The sequence below is a fragment of the Cynocephalus volans genome, chromosome 7 (assembly GCF_027409185.1).
Source record: "Cynocephalus volans isolate mCynVol1 chromosome 7, mCynVol1.pri, whole genome shotgun sequence".
Taxonomy (NCBI): Eukaryota; Metazoa; Chordata; class Mammalia; order Dermoptera; family Cynocephalidae; genus Cynocephalus; species Cynocephalus volans.
The window spans coordinates 127,412,376-127,426,979 of NC_084466.1; the positions used below are offsets into that span (position 1 = coordinate 127,412,376).

Consider the following 14,604-nt stretch of genomic DNA (forward strand, 5'->3'; position numbering starts at 1 on the left):
AAGAGAAGGAAGATTAAGAGTTCAGTTTTTGACATGTTCAGTTTTCTGATGCCAGTCGAACCCCTTGGTGAAGATACTAGACATCTATGAACACAGATGTGGAACTCAGGAGAAAGGTTTGGGCTAGAGACAGATTTAGGAGGCTACAAGTGATTGGTTGAAGCCACAGGAAAAGATGAGACAAAGTGTACAGAGTGAAACGAGGGCTTAGGACAGAATCTTAAGAAACAACAGTCATCAAGGATTTGAACAGGAAAAAAAAAAACAGCTAGAGAAAAAAACTTAACATTTAAGTAAGTAGAAGAAAATTAAAAACAAAACAGGAGAGATGGTTTAAGGAAGGAATGAATAACAAAGTTCAAGCTTACGGAGAGTTCAAGCAAGATAAGTATGAAAAACTATCCTTTGCATTTCTACAACATTCTAATTGAACAATCAGATCACATCAGGTTGTAAGTGACAATCTTGTCAATCCTGTTTCCATTTCTTCTAAAAGCATAATCAGGAGAGGAAGGAAACAGAGAATCAGAAATAATTAAGGTTGCAAGATGGAAAAGACAGTATTGTTTTAAGAGACAGGAATGGCTTGTGCATGTTTATATGTTGAAACTACACAGAGGTGAGAATAAATGAAAAAACATCCTGGAGAAGGCAGATATGAAAAGAATATCCAGCAGAGCTAGAGGATTAGTCTGCTATTCTTAAGAAGGCAGAGGAAAGAAGGTGCAAATACGGATACAGATAAGAGTAAGTGAGAAAGGGACATCATACCTGACATCCTCTATTTTCACTGAGTGTTACTGAGAGTGTGGAAGATGAGCGTAGCAGAGGAGAGGAGTAAAGATTTGAAATCAGATGAGTGAGCTGACAGGACAGGGAGAGGACTGCTAAGCAGCACTGACAACCTAGCAGAAACCCTTAACCATCAACCCCATCAGTGGCACTGAGCTTCACAGTGGAGGTATTTTCTCTAACAAGCAAGAGAAAAGAAGGAGAGAATGAAATTCTGCCATTCATGACAACATGGATGAGCCTGGAGAAGATTATGTTAAATGAAATGAGCCAGGCACAGAAAGAGAAATACCCTAGGTCCTCACTCAAAAATGGGAGCTAAGAAAGAAAGACCACAACAAAATGTTTAACTTGCAGGAGAGAACAGACCTATAGTTACTAGAAGTGGAAAAGGGGGAGTGGGGTTAGGGAGTAACTGGGTAAGGGACACAAAGAATAATAACGATTTGTAATGATGAACATGCTAATAATATTGATTTGATCATCACATACTGTACATAAATACTGATAGTCACCTCTGTACCCCATAAATATGTGTACTGAATTATGTTTCAATTCAAAAATAAATTAAAAAACAAAAGAGAAGAGAAGGAGGATTGTTGGTTGAGTTTAGAGAATATTTCTTAAAGATCTACGGGTGACTAACTTTTGGGATAGGGATAAAAAAGGGGCATGTATCTTTTCAGCTATATACAAGGGTACTTCAAAAAGTTCATGGAAAGATTTGTATTGTCTTTTAATTCCATTTTTCCACACATTCATATGGAATTTTTTCTTTTTACAGAATTTTTTTTTCTCCACTTGTTTTTTAAAAGCAAGAACCTAAGGCCATGCCAGTGTTCTAAACCCCAAAAGCATAAACTTTTTGATATTATAGATGAAAATGCAACTTTATACCACTGGACAGAAACCAGTAGGAACAATGATCTATCTGATTCAGGAAATCTGTCTTCCCAAGATAAATAGGTGAACTAAACAACAATTAGTCCCCCATCCCCTTTCCCTAATTTTAGTAGGAAATAAACCTAAAAAGCTGTTTCTGATTTGCTGGGAAAGACACAGTAAAAATTAGAAGCTCTGGGCCCAGAATACAGCTGTTGTCATTGGCATCATAACTGTTCCTATCAGCCTGAAACCCTGAAGCCAACTCTGCTTCTCAGGCTTTTGCTGAACAGCTGGTTAAAGAAGAGCCATTAGCAATACATCTGCAATTAAGCCACTTCCTAAGAAGAAGCCAGCCTGGTCTCCTGAAATTCTTCTTCCCTAGGGCCAGGAGACTAGGTAGTCAATACCAGTTTTATCCTTTTCCATCTGTTCATTCACCCCAAAAATGTGCTTCTTTTTCTTTTTACATTTCTGGGTATAAAAATTTGCTTAATTCAGGAGAATCATGCAGGTTAAGTATGAGAGAACTGGAATCTGTTGTAATTATTTAGCCTATATAATTTGTTCTGTAACAAGAAGGTACAGGGAAACGATAATGAGAGGAAAGAATTTAAGAAAGTTAGAAGTGTTTGGAAAACAGAATTGACATTATCAGCCAGACAGGGTAAGGGACATAAATGGAACCCAGAGGGACTAATAGACTGGGAGAGAAAGGAAGGAATCCAGAGAGAATTAGATCTAGCGGGAACCAGGGGATGAGAAATCTTAAGAGTACAGGTGGTAGTGAGAGAAATTTATGCTAGAGCTATGCTGTCCATAAACAGCATTTATTAGCTACAGAGATTAATCTCAGGTACACTCTAGCTTACTAGCTTTGAATTTTAGTAGCTCTAATGATGCAGATAAGAGAGGAAATCACTAGATTTAAGATTTTGATGCTGCCAGATTACCTCTAAGGTATTGTGATATGTTGTGAAACCTCTACCAGAGATAAAAATAAATCACTGGCCATTAAGATTACAAACATTCAAATAAAACTTTATTTTTAAAAGCAATCTTTTAAAATTAGGAAAGTAATAAATGTTCATTGTAAAAAACAAAAAACAAACAAACCTGCTGAAACATAAGAAGTACAAATAAGAAAACAAAAATCAGAAACACCACTATTAACAGTGTGATGTATCAAGGTACTTAAAAAAGTTCATGGAAAGATCTGTATTATCGTTCATTTCTATTTTTCCACGAACTTTATGAAGTACCTTCGCATATCCTTTTGGTTATAATCACATGTATTATCTATAAATAAAACTATGGAATGACACTGTCACTTAAAAATATCTCACAAGCATTTTGTCAATCAATAAATACAACTTATTTTTAATGTCTGACTAGTATTACATATCTGTATGTACTTGTCATAATTCATTTAATCAGTTCCACATTAATAATTAAACTGTTTTCGATTTTTCAATATCATAAACACATCAATGAACATCCTTATAAACACATGTTTACATATAGCTCTATTTATTGAGGAAGGATTCCCCCCAAAAAGATTCACAAGTCTTAAAAGGATTGCATGTTTTTAAGTTTATCTTTCTTTTCTGTTTGAAACCAAACTCTACACCAAAAAGATTAAGATGCACATTACTTTAGGCTCCCTATCCTTTTAAGAAAAGTTATTTCTAAATCAATTTTAAAATAATGTTATTTTTAGGTGTTCTGAAGGTATCAGTATTTAAGGAATGCTATCAGGAATCTATTTGTAATGTAAATCATCACCCCTCTATTTTCGTTTTCTGAATACTTTATTTTCCCCAAGTCAAGTTTTCCTAAAGTGAGAGACATGCACACACTGTAATCTACAGAGAAATCTTTGATAGGGTCCTTTTAAATAGATATATTCAAGCAAAATATGTACATTAAATCATGTTTAAGTGGTCTACAATGATTTCTACTAAAGTAATCTTTATCAATTAAGTAAAAATGTTTTGATATATTAAAGATTTTTAATTACCATTTTCTGCATTTTCCCAAAGAAACTCTCTGACCCATTTTTTGAACTGCAGAATAGTAGCATTATCAGGGACTTCAAGTCCAACAGTGTAAAGTTTTTTATAATTAATATTTTTAGGTAAGTCCTAGAAACAAAGGAAAATAGGATGTAACAATTATAAGTTATTAAAAACAAATTCTTCAATCCAGTAATACTCACAAATCAGTATTTTTAAGAATAAGGTATAATGATTATACAAAGGCACACTTTAGATCAAATTGTGTAGAACTCTTTTGTAGTCTACATGAAAGAGGCTATAAAAGTAAGCCCAATTCCCAATGGCCAACAATGAGTTAAGGATTTAAGTGATTAACCAGACATAGGGCCAACTTAATATACAAGCTTAAAGTATTAACTCCACCGGTGGTATTAGGATTCTAAATGTTAGCTTAGGCTATGTTTAGTAAGCCTGTTTTAAAGTGGTTACATGTTTCCCTGACTGATTCTAAAATTTGCAAGAGTCTAAAGTGGAGGCTTTAAGAATAAAAGTCTGGGCTAATTCCATCATTTTAAGGTAAAATCAATTAACCAATTAGTGACAGTCAATTAAAGAATGCCAAGGTTGGTGATGAGTATAACTGCATAAGATCAGTTCCTAGGAGCAGATAATATAGTTGGAAAAGTTAGGATATAGACCCTTGAACAGTCATATGCAGAATAAAACAAATGGTTATATTCTCAACAGTGTAGTAGTGGCTATAAATCCTAAGCCTTGAAATGTAGGTAGATTTTTGGACAGGGAAAGGGGTGAACAAAATTCAAAGTTTATGCAAGAATTAGAGGCAAAGAATCAAGAATGAACACAGCATGTTCATAGGACAGTGAAGAAGTACACCTGACTACAAAAGATGGTATGTTGTAAAGGACTGAAAAGAGCAGGATAAGAAGGGAGCCAAGTAAATTGGGCCATGAAAGACCGGGAGAAGAGTTTGAATATTGTACATTAAAAAGCACATAGAAGGCCAGACAGAACTGAAGAGGTTGTTTTTAGGAAGGAACTGGAATTGGCAATAATTATGTTTACGGACAGCTAGTCAAAAAATGAAAAAGACAAACTGCTGAATAATCAGGTAAAGGACTTAAAAAATTTGAGACACATTTAGAGGAAAAAAATCTATAGGTTTTAGTGCTTGACTTGATGCAGGGTACCAGGAAGATAGAGGATATCAAGGGATTTGAATCTAACTGATAGACTAAATAGGGGTATTGAATCTATCAGTTAGATTCAAATCCCCTGATATCCTCTATGCTTTCAGGAGAAACAAGGAAGCTAATTTGTATTTTTGAGGAGAAGGAGAACAGAAGTAAAGAAAAATGGTATGTTAAGTTTCATGTATGCTGAAGTATCACATGGTAGTAAGATATCCAAGACAAAATGTTACCTAATCGGGGTAGGAATGACATGTGACACCTTTGATGGCACCAATCCAATCAAACAGCAGGATCTAAAACTTATTTTACTCCAGAGCAGGGTTTTAAAACTTTTGCTCTCCAAAGTGTACCTCTATCTCTAAGACTGGGAGTAAAGAGTGGAGGACTGGAGAATGATGATGAGGTCCAGTGGACTGGGTCTGGAGATCCTCAATCTCTTGCTTCAACCAGTACCACTCTAATTTATCTGCTTTCTATAATGAACTTCAGAGCAAGATTTAATTGAAAAGATTTTGCTACTACACAAAGTTCAAAAACCACTGTTGTAAAGTAACACCCATCTCATATTTTCTTTTCTTTATCTCTGTTTTCTTTTTCATCATAGTCCTCTTTCCCTCTTTTGTTTTCCTGCCCCCTTTTTGCTTTTCCTATTTCCAGGTACATTTTTTTCTTCTACTTATTTTGCTTCCTTAAAAGAATAAAATTCAGAGGTTTTTTTCTCTGCACAATCCATCTAAAAATTATGTAAAGGACCAAAAATATTGCTAAGCAATTACTCATGGGAAATTCTAAAATTTATATTAAAATAACCGAGACTATCTTGATTCACTTTCCAAGTGCAGTATTCAAAAAAGCCTTTCTACTAAGACCCACCCATGATAACAAAATACATTTGCAACTTTACCTTAACTTCATAATATCTTGTGGTATATGTTAAATCAATAATTAACCCAAGCTCCACATTTAGTGCTTTTATTGCACTAATTAAGTCTTTTGGTGTAAACTTCTGGGCTGGGGTAAGTCTCTGATTAACTGCCTATGACGAAAAAAAACAATACAGTTACAAAACGCAGATAATATGTGAAAACTCAACACAGAACAAACAAGAAAGAGAAAAAAACATAACAAGGTAAAAAAGAATTGGTGAAAAACTTCACAGTGTAAGAACATTGAAAAAACTTTTAACTTTTCAAGTGTTGTACAAAAAGCCTAAATAATTTTCATACTTTGCCTCAGTGATTTCACATCTTAGAAATTATTCTAAGGCAATTATAAGAGAAGTGGGGGGGAAAGAGTTTGGGTACCACTGTACCATTATTTATAATAAAAAAACATCGAAATATCATGTGACCCTTAAGCATCATGTTTCTCAAAGACTAATGATACGGAAAAATTTTCAAAAACTTAAATGAAGAAGACCACATTATGAAACTTTTATTTATAGTGTTATCCTGATTTTGGGGGGGACTGGGGGGGGGAGGAAAATAATGTCTTGAAAAAAAAAACATATCACCATTTTAACAGTGGAAGTTCAGTTGTTTTTTCTTCTATACTCTTACTTTTCTATATATTTTCCATTTTTTTCTACAAGGATAATTTATTACTGATTTTAAATAAGAAAAATTTGTTATTCCTAGGAGCTGTTTGCTATGTATTCAGGTTCACCTAAAGAAAACTAATTAAAATTTGCTACCATCACCCTGTTAAATACACCAAGTGGCATCTGCCTCTGCACAACTTCATTCTATATCAGATTTACAACTCTGCCCAAAGACCGAACAAAAATTAAATGTAAAAGCAGAAATTGAACTAGCTGCAGTAAATGCAGCTGCAAATAAATATGTGAAGCGGATACTTCTCTCATGAATTATCAAGGGCTGAATATGTACAACTTGAGGGTAGTCTTCAAGCCTCACTTTTCTTTGTCATAAAATAATCCCATCCAGGGACAAAATTAGGGTCTTTAACTAAATAGGAATGGAAAAAAAATTCAGAAATAAGTCAAAGTCTTGGATCCTGTAGCTGAAGCCGACCCTGTCTGTGACCTGCCCATTACAGCTTAGCATGTTCCAGGGAATACCATAGTTTCCTACTGAAAGCACCTGGGACTATCTGCCCGAGGGCTTTCTCTTGTCTGTGTGCACAGGGTAGGATAAAGGGGGAAGGGTTTGAGAGTGGGGGAAGTGACAGCTACTGGGCACAGGTTTTTTGGGGCATGGGTAATAAAAATCCTCTAAAATTGTGATGACAGCTGCACAACTCTGTGAATATACTAAAAACCACTGAATTGTATATACTTTGAATAGGTGAATTTCATGGTATATGATTACATCTCAATAAAGCTATTATTAAAATTTTAGTTCAAGCTACTATTCCCTTGTACAAGCATGAACAATAAATACATGTGTGAAAATGTTTGTAGTTTCCTCTATAATGTCAAACGTTCTGGAAACTTATACTCACATATTTTTACAAAAAGCATGACATTAAGTAAACGTGGGTCATGTTAGCCTCAGTTCTTCTCTTTGTGAGACAGATTAAAAAAACAATGTACATACCCCCTTTAAAGGAACTTTAAAGGCAATAAATCGGGTCCCAGGTAGAGGATGTCCAATTGGTATCACAGTCCTCCACCTGCAATGAAAATAAACTACAGTTGTAACAAAAACTCTTATGATTCAAGACGGTAAACAAAGAGACCATTTTTTAACAGAGCTTAATTTGTTGATTATAGTTGCTTTCTTAGTTCTATCACACATGAAATTTTTAATTTATTGCTTTCTCTCAAAAAAAAAAAAAAAAAGAAAACCTAAGGTTCTAAATATACAAGTTACAGCACTTGTACAGTAAATAAGGTAGTGCCCATTTCAATACCCCAAACAACGTTTTTGTTGTTTTCTCGTGCAACAGTAAGAGAAGGAAAATAGTTTATGAATTTTAGATCACTGTTACTATTTAAATATTAAACAGAGTGGCAATATGAGAGGTCTTCAAAAAGTCTGTGGAAAGATTCGTATTATCCTTCATTCCATTTAACCATGTACTTTTTGAAGTACCCTTGCAGGTATTAAATGTGAGAATAATAAAAGTAAAATATAAAAACCTATAGTGCTTCAATAAATGGTTAGGAAACAGAATCACATTTTCTCAAAGTGAAATGATTATTTTGGAGATGTCATGTTTTAATTTCTGATTAATCTTGAATTAGCAACTACTGTTCATTAACTTTATACATCTTTGTTTACCTATGATGACTTTTTGTGAATAAGCAGAGAAATCTGATATTCAAAACAATTCTTTTGTCATATAAATAATTATTCCCTAAGTTATATTTGATAAGTTTCAACTATAACTCATGAAGATTTCTTAAGATAAGCATGTTTTAATTCACTGCCTACTTCTCTACCTTCATTTTTGCACCATCCTTTCCTTCTCTGGCCTCTGAATTCATTCTGTTTCTTTCACTCAGTTCTTCAAATGTTCTTTGCTATTCCTTCTGCCTACCCCCACACCATTTCACCCCCTCAGTCACCCTTAAATTTTGGCTCAAATATCAATTCTCACAAAAGCCTTTGACCCATCCACCCACTCCAGCTAGACATAATAACTTGCATCCTTCGTCCTGGCACTTAACAGAGATTGTAATTACACACATAATTATGTGGCTAATTTGAGAAATGGTGGTTTCTCTACTATAAGCACTATAAGAATGACAATGTCTGTCTTTGCTCACTCAAAGTATAGTGCTTACCACACACCAGATGCTTAATATTTATTAAATAAATGTTGAATAAGTTTGGCTTTATAAAATCATTCTGTACCGAAGTGATTACTTTAATCAATATGAAAAAAGTCGAAGACTTTCAAGATGGCGGTGGCTGCGGCTGCTGGCGCGGAGTAGCTGAGGTGGAAAAGGCGGCCACTGGGCCTCAGGTAGCCAGGAAACTTGTGGACCTTCCTCTTGCCATCTCTTAAGGGAGGACCGCTGCTGGTGGCCAGTCGTGGGGGGTGACCGCCACTTTGCCCCCGGCAGGAGAGGCTGCCTCAATTACAGGCAACACCTTTGAAGTGTGGAGCAGGAAAAGAACTGTTTCTTAGCTGCAAAAGCGAGTCTCGAAACAGGGAACACGGCGCCAGGGCTGCTGTGGATGCAGAAAGGATCCCGGAGGCCGGGGCCGCGCTGAAGGCGGCCAGCTGCCCTATTCAGGATTCGAGGTTTCAGGCCGGCATTAAAGAAGATTCCTGGGAGCGCCCGAGCCGCGCCGCGACTGAACAGCCCGAGGCGGCAGCGGCTGAGAACGGGAATGGCGGCAAACCAGAGGCAGAGAGTGAGCACCCGACCTGGCACAACCCTGTGAGTGACCCCTGGACCAGTCCTGTGGGCGGCAGACGCCCACCTGGCTCCCGCCTGCATCACCAGGCCACTCACCGCCCCGGGGCTGCCTCCATTTTCCCAGGTCCGGGCAGCTCTGCCCGGCTCGGCCGCCACTGAGCCCTCCCACTTGCTTGGCCTGGCGCAGGGCTTTCCAGAGCCTGCGGACCGGCCTCCCCTCCCACTCCCTCCGCGGTTCTCTCGCGGGTTGGTGACGTGGGGCGTCCCCGGCCAGTGTTGGGAGGGCAAGGAAGTACGGGCGGGCCGACTGTCACTCCACCGCACCCTGGACTCCGGCCCCCGGTAAACTTCCTGTTACTGGGAGGCAGATACCATCTCTGCGGCCACCAGTTCAGAAAAAAAGCCTAACCAATTTCTGGTTGGGAATAGTGTGGTAGGAGAGTTCCCAGGTCCGCTTGAACCTGCCAGAGAGCTGGCTGCAGGCGGGCACTAGACTTGGTTTAAACCGGGGAGATACAAAGGTGAACAAGTCCCGAGAAAGATCTACACAGTGCTACAAAGGCACCCAGAGCGACTGGTCGTCGGTGCCTAGCAGAAAGCTCGTAGACTTCCGGGGCGAGGCGGTGCCGAACAGTCTTGAAGGCCCAGCTGATAGACGAGGGGTGCAGAAGACACGCCCCAGCCCAGCACAGTGCGCACAGATTGGGGAGATGTGCGGCCAGGGCGGCGGAGACTCGACAGAAACCACACACCATGTGGGGTCGCCAATGCACGATCCAACAGCCTGGCCCAGAGCACACGGAACAGGGAGAAGTCCTGCACAGGAAGTGAAAGCTCAACAGCATCACACACCCTGTGGTACATGATCCACCAGCCCAGCAGAGTCCAAGCTGACCAGAAAGGTGGCTCCCCGGAGAAGCCCAAGACCCGAGGGAACCACACACACAAGGCACTAGAGGCCAACTAAGCAGCCACAGAGGTAGCCATACGAAATTGGCAACCACAGCAACATCCTAGTTATTCATTAGTCTCAAACCGGTGGACTGTGAAACCCCCTGCCACAATGAATAAACATCAAAAAAGAGATACCAGAAATACAAAAAATCAAGAAAGTACACCACCAAAAGTTAATATATCTCAAACTCTAGATCCTATAGAACAAGAAGCCCTTGAAATGACTGACAAGGAATTACGAGTGATAATTCTAAGGAAACTGAATGAGATACAAGAAAACACAGCTAGACATCATGATGAAATGAGGAAAAGTATACAGGATCTGAAAGAGGAAATGTACAAAGAAATCAATGTCCTGAAAAAAAATGTAGCAGAACTTGCTGAACTGAAGAAGTTATTCAGCGAAATAAAAAACACAACAGAGAGTTTAACCAGCAGGCTTGTCAAAGTTGAAGAGAGAACCTCTGAACTTGAAGATGGGCTGTTTGAAATAACACAAGCAGACAAAAAGAAAGAAAAAAGAATCAAGGCCATGGAAGAAAATCTGAGAGAGAGATCAGACAACCTTAAGCGCTCAAATATCCGAGTCATGGGTATTCCAGAAGGGGAGGAAAATGGAGATTCCATTGAAAACATATTCAAAAAAATAGTGGCAGAAAACTTCCCAGGTATAGGAAAAGTCACAGATCTTCAGATTCAGGAAGCGCAACAATCTCCAAACGTATTCAACCCAAAAAGGCCTTCTCCAAGACATGTCATAGTCAAATTGGCAAAACTCAGAGACAAAGAGAGAATCTTAAAAGCTGCAAGAGAGAAGCATCAAACCACCTATAAGGGAGCCCCAATCAGGCTAACATCAGACTTTTCATCACAAACCCTAAAAGCTAGAAAGGAATGGGATGATATTTTCAAAATACTAAAAGACAAAGATTGCCAGCCAAGAATATTTTACCCTGCAAGGCTATCCTTCCGAAATGAAGGGCAAATAGTATATTTCTCAGACAAACAAAAACTGAGGGACTTCACTACCACATGACCACCCTTCAAAGAAATTCTCAAGGGAGTACTGGGTTTGGTTCCTGAAAAATAACTACCACTGCCATAAAAACCCAAGAAAAATCAATACCCACTAGTATAATAAAAATGGCATTCATGAAGAGAAAACAAGCAAGCAAAAACGCTATCTACAACCTAAGGAACCAACAAACACAGAAACCAAACAGTAAATCAGAAAGCAAGGAACAAAAGACACCTAAGACAACCAAACAACCAACAAAATGCTAGGAATAAATCAACACCTTTCAATAACAACTCTTAATGTAAAAGGCTTAAATTCCCCAATCAAAAGACACAGACTGGCTGACTGGATCAAAAAGGAGGACCCAACTACATGCTGCCTACAAGAGACCCACCTCACCCATAAAGATTCACACAGACTAAGAGTGAAAAGATGGAAAAAGATTTACCATGCAAACAGAAAAGAAAAATGAGCTGGAGTAGATATTCTTATATCTGACAAAATAGACTTTAAACTAAAAACCATAAAAAGAGACAATGAGGGACACTACTTAATGATAAAAGGACCGATCCATCAAGAAGACATAACAATCATAAATATGTATGCACCCAATGTTGGAGCAGCCAGATTTATAAAACAAAGTCTATTAGACCTAAAGAAGGAAATAGACACTAATACCATAATAGCAGGGGACCTGAACACCCCACTGTCAATATTAGACAGATCATCTAGGCAAAGAATCAGTAGAGAAACACAAGATCTAAACAAGACTCTAGACCAATTGGAATTGGCAGATATCTACAGAACATTCCATCCAACAACCTCAGAATATTCATTCTTCTCATCAGCACATGGATCATTCTCCAGGATAGATCACATATTAGGTCACAAATCAAGTCTAAATAAATTCAAAAAAATTGGAATTATCCCATGTATCTTCTCAGACCACAATGGATTAAAACTAGAAATTAGTAACAAACGAAACTCTGGAAACTATACAAACACATGGAAATTAAACAGCATTCTACTCAATGACTATGGGTCCAAGAAGAAATCAAGCAGGAAATCAAAAAATTTATTGAAACTAATGAAAACAATGATACATCATACCAAAACCTGTGGGATACTGCAAAAGCAGTATTGAGGGGGAAATTTATTGCATTAAACGCTCACTTCAGAAGAATGGAAAGATGGCAAGTGAACAACCTAACACTTCACCTTAAAGAACTAGAAAAACAAGAACAATCCAAACCTAAAGTTAGCAGACGGGAAGAAATCATTAAGATCAGAGCAGAACTAAATGAAATTGAAAACCAAAAAACAATTCAAAAGATCAATGAATCAAAAAGTTGGTTTTTTGAAAAGATAAATAAAATTGACAAACCATTAGCATGGCTAACAACAAAAAGAAGAGAGAAGACTCAAATAACAAAAATTAAAAATGAAAAAGGTGATAGATATTACAACTCATTCATCTGAAATACAAGGAATCATTCAAGACTACTATAAACAACTATACGCCAACAAGTTTGAAAATCTGGAGGAAATGGATAAATTTCTGGACACACACAAGCTCCCAAAACTGAACCATGAAGACGGAGAAAATTTGAACAGATCAATAACAATAAAGGAGATTGAAGCTGTTATCAGAAGGCTCCCAACAAAGAAAAGCCCAGGACCAGATGGATTCACAGCAGAATTTTACCAAACATTCAAAGAGGAATTGACACTGATTCTTTACAAACTATTCCAAAAGATTGAAACAGACGCAAATCTCCCAAACTCATTCTATGAAGCAAACATCATCCTGATACCAAAACCAGGTAAAGATATAACCAAAAAAGAAAACTACAGGCCGATATCCTTGATGAATATAGATGTAAAAATCCTCACTAAAATACTAGCAAAGAGAATACAGCAACACATACGAAAAATTATTCATCACGATCAAGTGGGATTCATCCCAGGGATGCAAGGTTGGTTCAACATATGCAAATCAATAAATGTGATACACCATATTAATAAACTCAAAAACAAGGACCATATGATCATCTCTATAGATGCTGAAAAAGCATTTGATAAAGTTCAGCACTCATTCATGACAAAGACCCTCTATAAGTTAGGTATAGAGGGAAAGTATCTCAACATAATTAAAGCCATATATGACAAACCCACTGCCAATATCATCCTGAATGGGGAAAAGCTGAAAGCTTTTCCTTTAAGAACAGGAACTAGACAAGGATGCCCACTCTCACCACTCCTATTCAACATAGTGTTGGAAGATTAGCCAGAGCAATCAGAGAAGAGAAGGAAATAAAGGGCATCCAGATTGGAAAAGATGAAGTCAAACTGTCCCTGTTTGCAGATGACATGATCCTATATATCGAACAGCCTAAAACCTCTACAAAAAAACTCTTGGAATTGATAAATGATTTCAGCACAGTAGCAGGATACAAAATCAACACACAAAAATCAGTAGCATTTCTTTTCTCCAATAGTGAACATGCAGAACGAGAAATCAAGAAAGCCTGCCCATTTACAATAGCCACCAAAAAAATAAAATACTTAGGAATTGAGTTAACCAAGGAGGTGAAAAATCTCTATAATGAGAACTACAAACCACTGCTGCGAGAAATTAGAGAGGATAGAAGAAGATGGAAAGATATTCCATGCTCTTGGATTGGAAGAATCAACATAGTGAAAATGTCCATACTACCCAAAGTGTTATACAAATTCAATGCAATCCCCATTAAAATTCAAAAGACATTTTTCTCAGAAATGGAAAAAACTATCCAGACATTTATATGGAACAATAAAAGACCACGCATAGCCAAAGCAATGCTGAGCAAAAAATAAATAAATAAATAAAGCTGGAGGCATAACACTACCTGACTTTAAGCTATACTACAAAGCTATAATAACCAAAACAGTATGGTACTGGCATAAAAACAGACACACTGACCAATGGAATAGAATAGAGAATCCAGAAATCAACCCACAGACTTACTGCCAGCTGATCTTTGACAAAGGCACCAAGCCTATTCACTGGGGAAGGGGCTGCCTCTTCAGCAAATGGTGCTGGGATAACTGGATATCCATATGCAGGAGAATGAAACTAGATCCATACCTCTCACCGTATACTAAAATCAACTCAAAATGGATTAAGGATTTAAATATACACCCTGAAACAGTAAAACTTCTTAAAGAAAACATAGGAGAAACACTTCAGGAAATAGGACTGGACACAGACTTCATGAACACGACCCCAAAAGCATGGGCAACCAAAGGAAAAATAAAGAAATGGGATTATATCAAACTAAAAAGCTTCTGCACAGCAAAAGAAACAATTAAGAGTTAAAAGACAACCAACAGAGTGGGAGAAAATATTTGCAAAATATACATCTGACAAAGGAT

At 37.5% G+C, this 14,604-nt stretch overlaps 1 protein-coding gene across 4 annotated transcripts in view; it reads right to left on the reverse strand.

The window, feature by feature from the left end:
* The window catches only part of LOC134382351 (RNA/RNP complex-1-interacting phosphatase-like), a 53,932-nt gene that overhangs the window by 21,517 nt on the left and 17,811 nt on the right, over positions 1-14,604 (reverse strand). For all 4 annotated transcript variants that reach the window (XM_063102881.1, XM_063102880.1, XM_063102882.1 and 1 more), the window contains exons 2-4: positions 7,444-7,519; positions 5,790-5,921; positions 3,695-3,818 (exon numbers count right to left, since the gene is read on the reverse strand). In XM_063102881.1, coding sequence (XP_062958951.1) covers positions 3,695-3,818; positions 5,790-5,921; positions 7,444-7,519 — 332 coding nt within the window. The remainder of the gene's footprint in view (positions 1-3,694; positions 3,819-5,789; positions 5,922-7,443; positions 7,520-14,604) is intronic.